The sequence below is a fragment of the Lactuca sativa genome, chromosome 8 (genome assembly GCF_002870075.4).
Source record: "Lactuca sativa cultivar Salinas chromosome 8, Lsat_Salinas_v11, whole genome shotgun sequence".
Taxonomy (NCBI): Eukaryota; Viridiplantae; Streptophyta; class Magnoliopsida; order Asterales; family Asteraceae; genus Lactuca; species Lactuca sativa.
Window position 1 is genome coordinate 20,231,992 of NC_056630.2, and position 17,975 is coordinate 20,249,966.

The 17,975-nt window shown below is 41.2% G+C and overlaps 1 protein-coding gene across 1 annotated transcript in view; it reads right to left on the reverse strand.

Moving 5' to 3' along the window:
* The window catches only part of LOC111919799 (ras-related protein SEC4-like), a gene marked incomplete at its 3' end in the record, with an annotated part of 34,434 nt that extends 17,657 nt beyond the window's left edge, over positions 1-16,777 (reverse strand). The window contains exon 1 of the mRNA XM_023915388.1: positions 16,383-16,777. Coding sequence (XP_023771156.1) covers positions 16,383-16,777 — 395 coding nt within the window. The remainder of the gene's footprint in view (positions 1-16,382) is intronic.
* Between the last annotated feature and the right edge of the window lie 1,198 nt (positions 16,778-17,975).

The window sequence follows — 17,975 nt, forward strand, 5'->3', positions numbered from 1 at the left end:
TATATATATATATATATATATATATATATATATATATATATATATATCCTTGCAATGAAATCGTTGTGAAAAATTGATGTTTGTGTATTTCTATAAATGGATGTGATTCTTAGTCATGTTATTTATGGTAGTGTCAAAATTTTCTAAGTAAGGAAAGATTCTCATCACCCAAGTTTCAATTGGACAGAAACTTGGAATCATACAACTTGTATTGTGTGATGTATGGAAATCTTTGTACTTAGGAAATTAAGACTAATTCCTTGATCACACAAGTATGTGAGTCGAGTAAAGGACTAAAGGAATAGAACACAATGTTGTGCACTAGTCAAGTTCACCACAAATAACAATGAGACTATTCGTCATAATTTACCAAATGTCTGGGAAATGTGGTTATACTTACAAGATTAAGTGTAATTCTGAATCATTGAAAAGTTTCAATTAATGGCAGAACAAATAAGAAGAATCAATGAAGGAAGAAAGATAAAAGTTTCTCCAATCTAAGAAGAAGGGAGAATACTTTTATATCAGTTTTATGATCATCTTAATGATTAAAAACCATATCACAATTGATCCTATATCGCCATCTTAGTGCACTAGTATGGCTAAGAGGAGGAATTGGAAATTGTTGAAATGGTTAAATCAAAAGGAAGAGTCATACTTCGTTCCAAAATCAAGTCTTAGAATCGTACTCCAAGATTGTGAATTAAGTGACACACACTCATCAAATGTGAAGTGGAAAATTGTTTTCTTATTCTTGCACGTTTGAAATTGGTAAGTTGTGATGTCTTGGAGAAGACAAGGACCGACTAAGACCAAATTTGTGTAATGATTTGTCTTGAAATAGACACACACTAACTCTTGGATATTTGTTTATCAAGAAATGTTTCTTGATAAGAGAATCTAATTTGTTAAGAGGTCAGTAGGAGTCTGAAGATCTTGAAAAGATTCAAGAGCTAATCAAGAGTAAACCTATTAAACACTAGCACACGACTTGAGGTTTGTAAGCTATCGTGTTGACAAAATTTTATTTCTGTGCCAATCCTATTGAGTGATTATGCATATGAGTTATACGAGTTCTCAATAGACTGCATAAGGCAAGCACCTTGTTCAATGAAAGTACATTGAATGGCATAAATGAGATGCTAGATAACTTGGAAGCAATGGTGGGACCCTTGATGGAAAGAAATTAAGAATGAACAAGTTATGTCCATAGGATTTTGAATATGTCACAAACATTATCTTTCGATTATGGTTATGGAAAACTCATATGGATAGGAACACATACACCATAAAATCTAAGTGTCACAAGGTTTCTCTCCTTCATGAAAATGATTGTGAGGAAATGCTTTCACTAAGAGATATTTTAAGAAGATAGCGATTATGTAAATTGCATTCTCAAATTCAATTATGATTACGGCATCCCTTTTCATAGTTCGAATTGTGAGATTTGGCAATTAGTCTGAACATTTGGGACTTAGTAATATAAGTTCTGAATTAGTTTAGATACAGATGTGAGCTGTCTAAGGAAAGGTGTTTGATTTTGAGAAGCTTAGATAAAGGCTTATCGAAGCACATCGTATTGGAAATACGAACTTTGGAAGTCAATAAGTATTGTCTTCTAGAAGTCCAACTGTTTTCTGAATACGTGTCAAAGCTAGTAGGAGCATAAATGTTATGCTGGAATGGATATAATCATCATGTTAGTGGGAGCATGATTATTATTTAAGTATTGCAAGTTGGCAATATTAATTATAGAAAAACAAAAGTTTCACTTTGCAAAGTGGCAAGGGTTGAAAGTTGTTTTTGCTATAATTAAGGGAGAGAATGTTATACTTCGTTTCCATTCTAAAAGCTTAGATCAAGAAATTTTAATTGCATTTACTCAAGGGTATATTTATTATTTGAATTCTCAAAATACGATTATAATTACGGCATCTCTCTTCATAGTTCGAATTCTGAGAAAACGACGAATAGAAATATTATGACGATATTATAGTAAGAAACTGGTAAAGTATCATGTTTTTATTATGAATTGTATCCCATACGCTTCAGGTATAGGATCGATTGCATAAACTATAATATTCGATTGTTCTAAAATTTTCCAAATGCCTAGGGCATTTAGAGGGAAAAAGGAAATAGAACCGGTTTTGACTAAAATAATTAAACAACTATTAAGGACAATCTAAGGTTCACAAAGGATAGGTTGCTTATGGACAGTTGGAAGTATAGTCATAGATGGAAAATATTGACATTATGAATATATAAGATTCTATTTAATGAGTTGTCATATGGCAAATATGGAAATGTTTCCTTATTGGGAGTTGGACGTTGAGAATCTATGTCTAGATTAGAAACGTTTATGAAAGAAGGATGTTCAAAGGAATGTACTTTGAATGTGAGACTTCATGACTATGGGATTGTCTTGTAACAATCTCTAATAGAGCACTTTGTAATTTCATTGGCAAAGTCTTGGTGACTTTAGCGTTGTGATATTACAAAAGGACCGTTGCATAAAAGGTTAGAATCTAACATATTCTAGTAGTGGCGAGAATTTTGTATTCTTACACTAATGGATTAGGAATTTTGAAATGAGCATCATTGGAAATGTGTTCATTTGATCTATTTCACAAAGTAAGGACCATAGGTAAACATAGTGTGCATGATAAGAGCATGGGACAACTGTTGTTATAATTCAAGTAAGAAGTTGATTACCCGAAACAACAAATAATGAGCAATCAATATGGTGATTAAATAAAATGTTTTATTTATTCTCAAAGGTTTGGGACCATATAGGATTAGTATTATTCTTGTGTTTCACTTTGCATGTTTTGACTTCCCGAATAATGCGATTATTCAAACCCTCCACAGTCGCTCATTCTTTGGAAGTAGGAATGAAAGAAGACTGCAATGAATATGACTGTAGATTGTCTAGAGTGTTTTAGACATAGCAAAAGTTTACTGCAGGGTTCATGAGTGCGACTATAAGATTAGAGTATTGGAATAAACCCACGCTCACTTGGATCGCTTCATGGATTTTATCACGAGTGATTGGTGAGACGATAATATCTTATATTCTTGAAACCGAGATGTGTAAGTTGTATCTTGCGAGTCGGTTACACATTGATAATATGTAAACGCACTAGCAACTTGGTGTTATAAAACGTATTGTTGTGTGTAATTCGGTGAGTGAGTACAAGCGAGCTTTGAGTTAAAGTTTATCCGTTCCTTTTACCCAAATTGGGATAAAAGCGATATATGTGGGCCCCTCAATGATTTAGTGATGACACCCTAAGCGCTTAGCCAATCCGGGACTAAGTTGATGTGTTCAATTGTAGTTTGTTGTCAGTCGTCATAAATCGGAAGCCGGGAAACAATATATAGACAGAGAGAATGATTTAAATCCATGTCTTAATCTATACGATATCTAGAATGGGGGAATACATGATCCTTTATCAAAAGGACACGCTTCTGATAAGATCAGAGTTGACAGCGGCTTTTGAAAGCTACGATTGCAAATCAGGATCTGAAGTCATATGCATAATAGTTATTAGACTTATCCAAGTGGGAGACTGTTGGATTAGTGTCTAATTCCATAACTATTTTGGTATGTACTTGACCCGATGGTGCATGGTCCTTTTGGGTTGCCTTCACCAAAGCAACTTGATAGGATGAATTATGGAGAGAGAGGATTAATTATGATTTATTAATATATTATAAGAATAATATATTAAAGGAGAAATCAAATTGTTTAATTAATATTAGTAAATAATTAATTAAGAATTAATTTTGTGGCTAAAAGAGATTAATTAAACTTAGGGGACTAGAACTATCAAATGTGTGATAGTTGAATATTGGGCTAATGGACTCCATATTAGAGGAGTGGCCAAATTCAATGGGGAAACCCATTAGAAATCGTCCAAGGCCTCTAAGGAGGGAGTCCATGGGATGCATAGGGCCTAAGTAGTCAAATTAGAGTTTCCTTGTTAGATAACCCTAATATTCTGAGTATTTAAGGACCCCTAGGGCACCAAAAACGTGGCTAAGAGTTTCCTTAGGGTTTCTAGACGTTTTAGGTGTCTCACCTCTTCTCCTTCTTCATCCTCTTACTCTTGGTGTTTACGAGCCATTAAAGGTGCAACATTTGATGCACTAAGCTTTCAAGAGTCAAGATCAAGAAGGTTTGTGATTGTTATTGCTACATAACAATCAAGGTAAGATCTAAACCCTATTTACATATATTAATCCGATTATAGTATGCTAGATCTAGGGTTTATGAGCTTTGGATAATTCGCATGTACAAGTAGATAAACCTCGATCCAAGGTTTTAGGGTTTTGCATGTGCACCATAGGATTGACGATTTGCTCAAAACCCATCACAGACCACTTCAAACTGCAAACCTCATGACCGAAATCTTCTTATGACCGCAAACTCCCTTACACCGAAAACCTTCCTTGACCGAAGACACTATGTTCTCGGTTGAGTGGATAGACCGCAATCTCCTTCTTTAGGCGGTGTCACACCTCCCTAAGTGATAAATTGCACTTCCCTATACATGCTAAATTATATTTTACTCCATATATATATATATATATATATATATATATATATATATATATATATATATATATATATATATATATATATATATATATATATATATATATATAAACCGATAACCATCTCCCATAACTCTCATTTCCATTTAGAAAGCTTCTCAATTTTTGCTCTCAAAGTCCATACGAAATCACCATATGTTCTTAAGTTTTCTTTTTTCCCAGTATCTTCAAACCTTCAAATCTTCTTAATTACCTCAAGAACATCAAGAACACTTCATATCTTCAAGTTTCCTAGGAAGAACCATCATTTAAATTAATTCTTAGGAATTAATTTCGTAAGCACTACTATTACCATCTAGTGTTTGTTTAACACTTTAAATAATTATTTATCTAATTTATAAGAACTCATAAGGAGAAAACAATGACATATTTACGAATAATATATTATCAAATAATTTTATTTGATTATTAACTTTACATTCAGATTTCAGGGCAAATATACTATCGAGGGTTTTATTTAAATGATAAAAAAAAAATAAAACATTATTTGCAAGTACAAAATTTCTAGATTTACGCAGAGTTACACGAAAAGCAATACACTATATTATTTACTAATATGGTACGAACATAATTTCAGAAAAACATATACCGAGTATTCTTCTGCTAAAGTCTATGATTACTTAATGTATACGTTAGGGTTATATATAATAAAGATTCGATAGGTAGTGGAATGTGTGATTTCTGTCTTTCTTCCTGTTACTTGTTTGGTTGTGGGCTTAGGGCAGAATCACCCAGTCGACTGTCCATTCGATATTAATTATATATAATTAGATACACTAAGCAATCATAGGAGGTAATAGTACGGGTCATACCAATTACATGAATCTGATGCTCAAATCATAGAGTATAAACATATGAAACTTCTACATTTTGGTCTCAAAGTACTAAGACTAAAGCTTATTCACTAAGAAAATATTGGATTTTCTAGAAAAATACACAAACATTTTCAAGGAACAAAGAACTTATTTTCTAAAACAAAATGCTTATGAACTCACCAACTTTAATGTTGTCTATAACTTATACTTTTTGTTCTCAAAGTACCCACCATGATGTCTCTGACACACAACACAAAAATCATCATAGACTCGCTCGAGTATACTCACACTCGATCACCCATCCCTACTTGCCCTTAGCATCCTAAAGATTCTTACTTGGGTTGCATACAGATCTGGTGCTTCCAGTAGTATGGGCCCAATACTATCTTACACACCAACATGTAGTCACCCCAAGTCCTCCTCCTTGGATCCCAATTCACAAGTACTCTATTTCTCATGACTAACAGACTACTCTCTCAATAGACCCCTCATATGCTCATCTAGGTATCTCTCCTAGATTATCCCTCGACTCAGAATTCTTTCTACGTAATTTCATGCAAGATACTTCTACTCAGCATATACTCAGAGAAAATACTAGATAGCAGCAACTCCTAGGCTAAGTCATCACAGATCAGACAACTCGAGCCCTAATATGAAGCACGTAGCCTATCCTCTAGCATGCATCCCTAACATCTCATAAATATTGTAACACCGTAAATTTCAAGACAAAATTTTCATTTAAAATAATCATTTTTTTAGAACACTTGTTTAAAATCTCATTTATAATCGAATTACAAAACATAGCTCCATTTTTACTTGCATAGAAAACCAGGATCCTCCAAAATATGACTCTTTCTCTGGTGTGTACAATCAAGCCGGTGCCGTCCCGTGATACTGAAAGAAACCTGCAACACAACATAAACAAAACACTGTAAGCACGAAGCTTAGTGAGTTCCCCAAAATACCACACACATAACACATATAAGCCACTCGAGGCTATAACTCTATGGGTCCGTGCACCCAAACTCTGTGAACCCTCAAGTTCTAACTCTGTGAACCTTCCGGTTCTAACTTTAGGAACCCTTCGGTTCCAACTCTGCAAACATGCATAGCATAAATCACATTGAAATAATGCAGTACAACACATAACATACATGGCATACAAATACTCTGTCACATAACTCTGGTTACCTACTCAAGGTAAAGTATAGTGAGAAGACTCACCTGGCAAGCAGAAAGCAGATATCTCCATACTTGAATCTCGAACTCGCCACCGCCTAACACGTAAGGCAAAACTCTCATGACTATAACTCTCGAGACTAGAATATATCCTCTCAATGCACCCTCTTAAGGGTAAAAGACTATTTTACCCCTCTCTTGGCCCAAAGGCCACATCGCTGACCAAACCCTAAAAGTCAATGGTCAATCCTTGGTCAAAATCAAAGTCCTTAGTGAAAGTCAACCCCTGACTGACCCTACTCGCCGAGTCAACCCTATGACTAGCCGAGTTCCTATAATCAGAACTTCACTCAATCCGCGACCTAACTCGCCGAGTCACTGCGAGACTCGCCGAGTCCAAACCGAGTCATCCCTTGACTCACCGATTCTCGACTCAACCAGGAAATATCGGGACTCTTCGACAAGACTCGCCGAGTCCAAGAACAGACTCGCCTAGTCGAAGACTATCATCAACCTACTCGCCGAGTTGTTCATACAACTCGCCGAGTTCCAGGCCATCTTCATCCAACTCGCCGAGTTGTTCTTCCAAATCGCCGAGTCCCAGCTCATCTTCAAGCAACTCGTCGAGTACACCCATGTGACTCGCCGAGTACCACCGGTCTGAATCCATTCAGAAGCATTCCAGGCCATGCAATTGCTCCAAGACATAGATCTAGCCTCCTACCACTCATCCATCACATAAAGTGGCAAACTTTACGTGAATCCAAAGAGATCTAGACCATTTGCACATTGGGCTAGGGTTTGGGACATGAAAGCTTCACTAAACACTCCAACACAGGGACTTTCATGCTCTCTGATTCTTCTCCCTTCCAGATCTAAGGTAGCAACCTCAGATCTAACCTCTAGACTTCCCATTACATCCATAGACAAGTTCCCATAACCCCAAAATGAAGAAACAACATAACAACAGCCCAAGAACGAGATATTACCTCCAAGAGATGCCCCAACTGCAATGTAATTCGAATCCAAGCAAAGCCCCTTGCTCCAAGCCTTCAATCTCCCAAAATTCCTTCACAATTACTTTTCCAAGCTCCAATCCACTCAACTATGGTGCTTCACCGCGATTTAGGGTTTTCTGGGGCTCTAGGGGTGATAAGGAGGCTGGGAGGAAAACATAATGTTCTTTATATAGGGCTCAACCCCGAGAATTAGGGTTTTCTCCAATCAGCGCCTACTCGCCGAGTCCTCCTCACTGACTCGCCGAGTCGGCTACTTAGCACGCGACCCAGTCGTGACTCTACTCGCCGAGTCCATCCATGGACTCGTCGAGTCACTCTTTCACAACTTACTCTTTTAGCCCTTCAACTCTACTCTTGATATTTCGGGATGTTACAATTCTCCCCCACTTAAATTAGGCTTCGCCCTCGAAGCCTACGGCAGCTCAACTCCAAAATACTCCCACGAGGTGCCAGCTGGCCCTAACTGGACCAGGTTCCTCAAGCATAACCATCGAACTCGAACTCACTTCCTTTTTCCTTCGGGTGTCCTGACCATCGTCTCAATCCGGGCACCGACTGTACCCTCTGATAATCACACTCAACAATCGAGAATTACCCATGAAGCATCACTGCCCCAAATCTCAACAATCACTCGACCCATAAGGGCTAGAAAGCCATGAACCATCGGATCCCCAATCCGAATCCCACTTTATCCATTATGTGCTGACAGAAAGACCCATTCTTCAATCTCAGAGCAGCTCCCACGAGTTCTCCTCTTGCAATCACATACGCATGCTGAACTTTCCCATCACCCTTAGGTTGGAAAAAAAACCTGATGCATTGATGATACCCTCCAACATCCCCCCCAGGATGAACCACTAGTACATATCCAATACCCTGATCAGAATCAAGCTGGGAGTCCCAGACTCCCTCCCTGCATTCATCCTGAAACTCTTGGCTCTACACCCGTGGAACCCCTTCCGCGTCCTCAGCAGACATCCCAACATGATGTCATTCCATACCACTGTCACATACACAGTGTTCATCCACCATACTCCAAATCATCCACTCTCACTACTACTTTCACTTCCGTGAACCAACACTCCCCCCCCGGGGGTTACATACCTTTCTCTTCCCTTACCCAGGGAAACCACTAGCCAACCTTGCCACTACTCCATGTATCACACATGCTCTGGGTCTGCTCGCAAGGGCCCTCAGGTCCATGCGCTACCTCTCCCCAACAAATGAGGGTCCGACACCTCCTCCCTCACAACAGCTCAAAGGGTGGCATACCAATGCACTAATGATGGCTGTTGATATAGGATAACTCAACCAAAGATAAATATGTGTCGCAACTCTCTCCGAGATCTAATACACATGCCTGAAGCATGTCTTCGAGCGTCTGAATCACTCGCTCGCTCTGATGTGTCCTCAGACACATCATGATAAGCTCTAGCTCATTCCTCATATCCCTCTTCGAGACGGAGCACCAGGTCAGCTTTTGACTCCACAGCTGAACCTCCAAAGGTCACCCATATCATGATCCAAATAACCCACTAACTTCCTCCCCGTGACCACTATCCCGGCCCAGGGACGCGCAAGTCACAAAATTCTCTTTTTCCTCATGCGAGAAAATACAATCCAACCGAGGATCGCCTCAACTCTGATCTTTGGTTTCTGCTGTGCATATCCCTTGCGCATCTCGCCGCATCTCCCGACAGAGACGGTGACCCCAGTCTCGCCCCGGTTCAACACCCAGGCTCCAGAACTCAATACTAGGGCTACTCAAGCCCAAAAATCTTCCACATCATACACTGATCAGAGTTCATTCCATCATCACATTCTCTTGCCATCTAGTGAGTACTACGGCTCCCCGCAATATCACAACACCCTCTAACTAGTGAGTACTATGGCTCCCCGCAGTATCACAACACTCTCTGACTAGTGAGTACTACGGCTCCCTGCAGTATCACACCACCCTCTGACTAGTGAGTACTACGGCTCCCCGCAGTATCACAACACTCTCTGACTAGTGAGTACTACGGCTCCCCGCAGTATCACAACACCCACTGACTAGTGAGTACTACGGCTCCCCGTAGTATCTCAGGCAGCTACCCATACTCGACTCGAATACACATTCCAGACTCTAGAAGCAAACGACATATCAAAATGCCCACTCTTGCGAAGATCCACTCTCTTAATAATCTCCCTGGATGCCCATACTCGAAGGGCTCCCACTAGATCCGTAGATACCTGATACATCGCAAGTCGTTTCAACTTAAGATTTACGAGTAACTCCGAAATAAAGGTATCATAACCGGATACCTCGGAATATCCCAACAGAACATCACAAGATCCTGCCACAACCACTGATTCCCTTACTCCCAATACCATACACTCACGACAATACATTTCCTTTGAATCCCATACTAATTTCTGATATCACACAATGCGCAACTTCAGTGCATCCAAACACTCAATTGGAATACAAGGAAGGCGCTAACCCTTCAGAACACATTGATGATCCTCCGAAACCCTTTCCACTACTGCTCAAAAATTCAAGCAAGAATACACATCCTAGCCCGGGAATAGGCTACTCGATAATCAGCTACCCAGAAGTTCTCGACTGCCCATACCATCATTACGAGCCTTCCACTCGAGACGACTCTGACCACCATCAGATTCCTGATCATTGACCACCCGCCGTGGAGACACCCATCCTTCTCTTAGACATATATCACATGCATTATCTCGCCCTGCACCTTTCCTTAATCACCAATGACCCTGATCTCATGAATTCAAGCCACAGGTTCTACATCCAACCCCTAACCGCTCTTGCACAAATCTATGGTTCTCTCAATAAACCACCCGGTTCTCCCCCACTTAGGGTTCGAACCATCACTATCTGACACATCAACAACCTCACGAACTATTTCCACCAGCCATAACGCACCTGCCCCTGGAAGGTGCTACGCAACACCCGATAATCCCGTTTAAGGAAATTAATCGATCTCATAACTCTGATCCTCAGATGAACTCCTCAAGAACTTCTCGCCACGACTGCCCCTAGTCGTTCCAAATCTCGTACCAATCTAGTACCAAACAACTCAACTGCTCAATAACATCCCTGGCTCATAGACCGATCCACAAAATCATCGTACCCCTCACCACATCTCATCAAACATCGCTCCAACACCGGGATCATCCCAAGAACAGGGACCCACTCCCATATTCCACAACCAACATAGATAGAAAACTCTCTGCACTGCTAAACTCGACTGGACTCCCCACTGGTACCACTACAATACATCCTACTATACTCAAATAGGTGTAGTGTGGTCCTCGACTATCTCAGTCCCAACTGACTATCTGCTCATGATAAATCACTGCCTCGTGGCACACATGCTACCTAATACTCTGGGAGAAATCATCATCAATAACGACCTGCAGGGTTTACCCCCAAACCCAAAACTAAAACATCAGGCCTCTCACGTTCCGCACACGAACATAAATAGCACCACTCACATAGAAGGTGACCTCTCCTCTATCGACTGATTGCTCAACTCAGACCGAAATTCTCCTATCCCTCTAACTCCTTACCAAAATACTCTGATAGGCTCTCGAGGGACGCCTCTCCAAACTCAATCATGGCCTATAGGCCTAAAACCCATAGCGTCCAATCTCCACCTCAACAATCATGACCGGATAACCAGAGAATCACAAGCATCATTCACTACGAACCATGGTACTCATCCCATGACATCTCTTCTCAATATGCTCCGGTGTATGGTACCCAAACCATAGCATCACTACTCCATCTGCTCCGATGTATGATACTCGAACCATAACATCACTCCTCAATCTGCTCCGATGTATGGTACTCGAACCATAACATCACTCCTCAATCTGCTCTGATGTATGGTACTCGAACCAAAACATCACTTCTCAATCTGCTCCGATGTATGGTACTCGAACCATACATCACTCCTTAATACGCTCATTAGAACCTTCAGAAGACTCCCTGTATCAAGTATGGGTCCTCTGCTTTCAGTAGTACGGGCCCATACTACCTGCCACATCTACCCATACTTTCCACACGGACTATCCCGGAGCTCCTAAGTAGCTGCTCGACCTTCTCGTTCACCAATTATGTTGCGTGCTCGCTCCCCAGCAAAATTCTCTACCCTGCCAGTGCACTCATCTGGCTAAGATTACTCCCTAGGCTCTCCTCAGATTCCCACACTTCTCTGCCATCAGCTGCTGAAGAGCCCCTAATGATGCCAGCCATCTACCTCCTGAATATCGTCATATTGGCTTGGTAGCTGACTCCCATAATCGAGAGTTCCACAAAGCACGAAGCAAGCAGCATTCGAGCATCGAAGAATATATATGACTCACTCTGGGTGATAACTCTGCTTGCTTTGCTCATCCTCGGAAGTACCACTGAACTCTGCAACTCTTCCCCTCGTGGGCTCTAACTATTCTTTCTCCAAGTACCACAATACTCATAAGGTATCTTCCCTAGATTACTCCTCTACTCAAATCCCCTAAAGGATTCCAATCAAATATTCTCACTCATCACATACTCAAAAGCACATCGCATAACACAGCAATTCCTAGGCTAAGGCATCACAAATCAGGCCACTCTAGTCCTAATATATGGAATACCTAGCCTGTCTCTAGCATGCAATAATATCTCATAAAGTGCATCATAAACATCTCATAACACAAAAGTAAGGGTATTTTGGGAAATCACCGTTCGGGCTCTGGCTGATTGTACACACTGCTCTTTCTCGTTTTCTCTTTGAACTCTTATTCGCTTTAGAAAATTATTTCTTTGAAAACTTTGCTTACTTCCTCAGTTTGAGTCCAGAATTACCCGAAGGCGCATCTGAATCCCTCAAACCAAGGCTCTGATACCAACTTGTAACACCGTAAATTTCAAGACAAAATTTTCATTTAAAATAATCATTTTTTTTAGAACACTTGTTTAAAATCTCATTCATAATCGAATTACAAAATATAGCTCCATTTTTACTTGCATAGAAAACCAGGATCCTCCAAAATATGACTCTTTCTCTGGTGTGTACAATCAAGCCGATGCCGTCCCGTGATACTGAAAGAAACCTGCAACACAACATAAACAAAACATTGTAAGCACGAAGCTTAGTGAGTTCCCCAAAATACCACACACATAACACATATAAGCCACTCGAGGCTATAACTCTATGGGTCCGTGCACCCAAACTCTGTGAACCCTCAGGTTCTAACTCTGTGAACCTTCCGGTTCTAACTCTAGGAACCCTTCGGTTCCAACTCTGCAAACATGCACAGCATAAATCACATAGAAATAATGCAGTACAACACATAACATACATAGCATACAAATACTCTGTCACATAACTCTGGTTACCTACTCAAGGTAAAGTATAGTGAGAAGACTCACCTGGCAAGCAGAAAGCAGATATCTCCATACTTGAATCTCGAACTCGCCACCGCCTAACACGTAAGGCAAAACTCTCATGACTATAACTCTCGAGACTAGAATCAATCCTCTCAATGCACCCTCTTAAGGGTAAAAGACTATTTTACCCCTCTCTTGGCCCAAAGGCCACATCACTGACCAAACCCTAAAAGTCAATGGTCAACCCTTGGTCAAAATCAAAGTCCTCAGTCAAAGTCAACCCATGACTGACCCTACTCGCCGAGTCAACCCTATGACTCGCCGAGTTCCTATAATCAGAACTTCACTCAATCCGCGACCAAACTCGCCGAGTCACTCCAAGACTCGCCGAGTCCAACAACTCTGAGTCCACTCGCACACAACTCACTGAGTCATCCCTTGACTCACCGATTCTCGACTCAACCAGGAAATATCGGGACTCTTCGACAAGACTCGTCGAGTCCAAGAACAGACTCGCCTAGTCCAAGACTATCATCAACCTACTCGCCGAGTTGTTCATACAACTCGCCGAGTTCCAGGCCATCTTCATCCAACTCGCCGAGTCCCAACTCATCTTCAAGCAACTCGTCGAGTACACCCATGTGACTCGCCGAGTACCACCGGTCTGAATCCATTCAGAAGCATTCCAGGCCATGCAATTTCTCCAAAACATAGATCTAGCCTCCTACCACTCATCCATCATGTAAAGTGGCAAACTTTACGTGAATCCAAAGAGATCTAGGCCATTTGCACATTGGGCTAGGGTTTGGGACATGAAAGCTTCACTAAACACTCCAACACAGGGACTTTCATGCTCTCTGATTCTTCTCCCTTCCAGATCTGAGGTAGCAACCTCAGATCTAACCTCTAGACTTCCCATTACATCCATAGACAAGTTCCCACAACCCCAAAATGAAGAAAAAACATAACAACAGCCCAAGAACGAGATATTACCTCCAAGAGATGCCCCAACTGCAATGTAATTCGAATCCAAGCAAAGCCCCTTGCTCCAAGCCTTCAATCTCCCAAAATTCCTTCATAATTACTTTTCCAAGCTCCAATCCACTCAACAATGGTGCTTCACCGTGATTTAGGGTTTTCTGGGGCTCTAGGGGTGATAAGGAGGCTGGGAGGAAAACATAATGTTCTTTATATAGGGCTCAACCCCGAGAATTAGGGTTTTCTCCAATCAGCGCCTACTCGCCGAGTCCTCCTCACTGACTCGCCGAGTCGGCTACTTAGCACGCGACCCAGTCGCGACTCTACTCGCCGAGTCCATCCATGGACTCGCCGAGTCACTCTTTCACAACTTACTCTTTTAGCCCTTCAACTCTACTCTTGATATTTCGGGATGTTTCAAATATCTCATAACACAATAAATAAGGGTGTTTTAGGAAATCATCGTTCGGGCTCTAGCTGATTGTACACACTGCTCCAACTCATTCTTCTCTTGAAACTCTTTATCGTTTTTAGAAAAACTTATTTATTTTGAAATTTTTTCTCAAATTCTCAATTTGAGTCCAGACACACCCGAAGGTACATCCGAATCCCTCAAACCAAGGCTCTGATACCAACTTGTAACACCGTAAATTTTCAAACAAAATTTTTATTTAAAAATCACATTAATCTCATTAAATACAATCAAAAAAATCCCAAAATATCAAGTTATCAAAGCACATGTCCGATAATATAAAATCCTGGATCCTCAAAACATAACTACGCCTCGTGTGTACAATCAAGTCGGTTCGTTCTCGTGATCCTGAGAAGTACCTGAAACACATAACACATAACACGGTACACACGAAGCTTAGTGAGTTCCCCAAAATACCACACATATCTCATTAGCCTCTTATGGCCATGCTCAAATAAGACCCTCCGGTCAATGTCTCTTATTGGGACCCTCCGGTCCCACAACTCGAGTGGACCCTCCGGTCCTAACTCAGTAAGCTCAGAATAATACACAACACAAGTCACAAAGGTATAATGCAGGATACTACAATACTCAAATTAAGCACATTAGACCCTCCGGTCACACAAAGATTACCACTCTAGGTAAGTATAGTGAGAAGACTCACCTCGTAAGCAAGCAAGCAAATAACCTCGTACGCAAATCTCGACCTAGCCTCCGCCTAACACATATGATAATTATCTCTAATTAACACTTAAATCATGACTCTAAATAAACTAAGTTATTTTCTCTCTCAACTCTTGGAATCGGTAAAAGACCGTTTTACCCGTCCATGGTCCCGATAATCCATGTCTTGACCAAACCCTAAAGTCGACATAAGTTAACACTCAAGTCAACAGTCCATGTTGACCTGACTCGCTCAGTGCATCTATGTGAGTCGCCAGGTCCCTTCATTTCCTCAAAAATTTCGTGAAAACCCAACTTAACTCGTCGAGTTCTCTCATCAGCTCGCCGAGTTACCCATGTCCAGACTCATCAGGGAAAACCCTATCCGACTCGTCGAGTCAACTCATTGACTCGGCTAGTCCATTCAGTCTATGTGCTCATTTAGATGGTTTAAGGCAGGTCTATAACTCCAAACTCTAGATCTAGCTCTCTAAGGCTCAAATGTCACGTAAAGTTGCAAGCTTTTACGTTCATGCATGGCATATTAAGCTCATAAAGCAGCATGTGTGGAACCCTGAGTTGATCCTGGAATGAGCTGAGGGCACTCGGCCTTCCGATGGCTGGTCTGGTTATAGTGAAAGCAAACTGCAAACCCCTTAGGGCAATCCTTCACATTATGCCCCTCTTTACCACAATTGTAGCTAATACCTGCCCAACATGATCCCTCGTGACGCTTGCCGCACTTGCCACAAGTGCGGCCCTTCTGGCCCCCAGCTCTAGTATCATCGGGCTTAGCCCGCTTCGTCGTCGGCTACGACTGCACTGGTCTTTGGTCCTTACCTCGGGACTCCTCAACCTCTATGGTCTGTAAGTCTAGCTTAATCTCCCTCTGCCTAGCATTAGTATGAATCTCAACCATTGTCCGGTATGATGAGCTCGCCACGAAATCTCGTATATCCCTCCTCATTATGCTCATATATCAGCTCACACGTGACTGTTTAATGGACACGTGCTCAGGGCAAAACAACACCCTCTCCTAGAACATCCTCGTAATCTTAGTCACTAACTCTATCTTCTGCTTGAGAGACAGAAACTCTTATACCAAACGTTCCCTCTCCACCGGAGGAACATACTCATATCGGAACAACTGTGTGAACCTCTCCTACATCACTGCAGCATGTTCTACAGAAGTAAAACTGGTAGTCACAAATTTCCACCAGTTCTTCACTCCCAAGCGAAGCTGGTTCAGCGCAAACCGAACTCTCAAATGATATGGGCATGAATAAGTGTAAAAGCGTCCCTCAATATCATAGATCCATCTCATGGCAGCCATCAGATCCTGATTCCCATCAAACTCTGGTGGCTCCGTTTTTCTGAACTCCTGAAATAACAACGAGTTACCTCCCTGTGGCCTAGCAGCGGCGACAGCTGCAGTGGGTGCAGTGGCGACAGCTGTAGTGGCTGCAGCAGCAGCCTCCTCAGTGACAACAACATATCGCTTGTCAAATGCCTCAATCAGTGTGGTCTTAACAGACCCAAACAACTCTGGTATCGCCTCTCGAATGGCTGTGGCCACCTCCTCATGAATCATCCTACAGATCTCATCATCACTAGTCCCGCTGCTCCCGGGGCTGTGGCGTGTACCCACCATGATGTCTCTAAAACACAACACAAAAATCATTAGAGACTCGCTCGAGTATACTCACACTCGATCACCCGTCCCTACTTGCCCCTTAGCATCCTAAAGATTTTTACTTTGGTTGCATACATATCTGGTGCTTTTAGTAGTACGGGCCCAATACTACCTTCCACACCAACCTATAGTCATGCCAAGTCCTCCTCTTAGGATCCCAATTCACAATTACTCTATTTCTCACAACTAACATACTACTCTCTCAGTAGACCCATCATATGCTCATCTAGGCATCTCTCCTAGATTATCCCTCAACTCAGAACTCTTTCTAAGTAATTTCCTGCTAGATACTTCTACTCAGCATATACTCAAAGAAAATAACAGATAGCGGCAATTCCTAGTCTAAGGCATCACAGATCAGGCAACTCTAGCCCTAATATGAAATACCTAGCTTATCCTCTAGCATTCATCCCTAACATCTCATAAATCTCTCATAACACAATAATAAGGGTATTTTGGGAAACCACCGTTCAGGCTCTGGCTGATTGTACACACTGCTCCAACTCGTTCTTCTCTTGAAACTCTTTCTCGTTTTTAAAAAAAATTATTTCTTTTGAAAATGTTTCTCAAATCCTCAGTTTGAGTCTAGACATACCCGAAGGTACATCCGAATCCCTCAAATCAAGGCTCTGATACCAACTTGTAACACCGTAAATTTTCAAACAAAATTTTCATTTAAAAATCACATTAATCTAATTAATACAATCACAAAAATCCCAAAATATCAAGTTATCAAAGAACATGTCCAATAATATAAAATCTAGGATCGTCAAACATAACTTCGCCTTGTGTGTACAATCAAGTCGGTTCCTTCCCGTGATCCTGAGAAGTACCTGAAACACATAACATAACACGGTAGGCACGAAGCTTAATGAGTTCCCCAAAATACCACACATATCTCTTTAGCCTCTCATGGCCATGCTCAAATAAGACCCTCTGGTCAATGTGTCTCAGTGGGACCCTCCGGTCCCACAACTCAAGTGGACACTCTGCTCCTAACTCGGTATGCTCAAAATAAAACATAGCACAAATCAAAAAGATATAATGCATGATACTACAATACTCAAATAAAGCACGTAAGAGCCTCCGGTCACACAAAGATTACCACTCTAGGTAAGTATAGTGAGAAGACTCACCTCGTAAGCAAGCAAGCAAA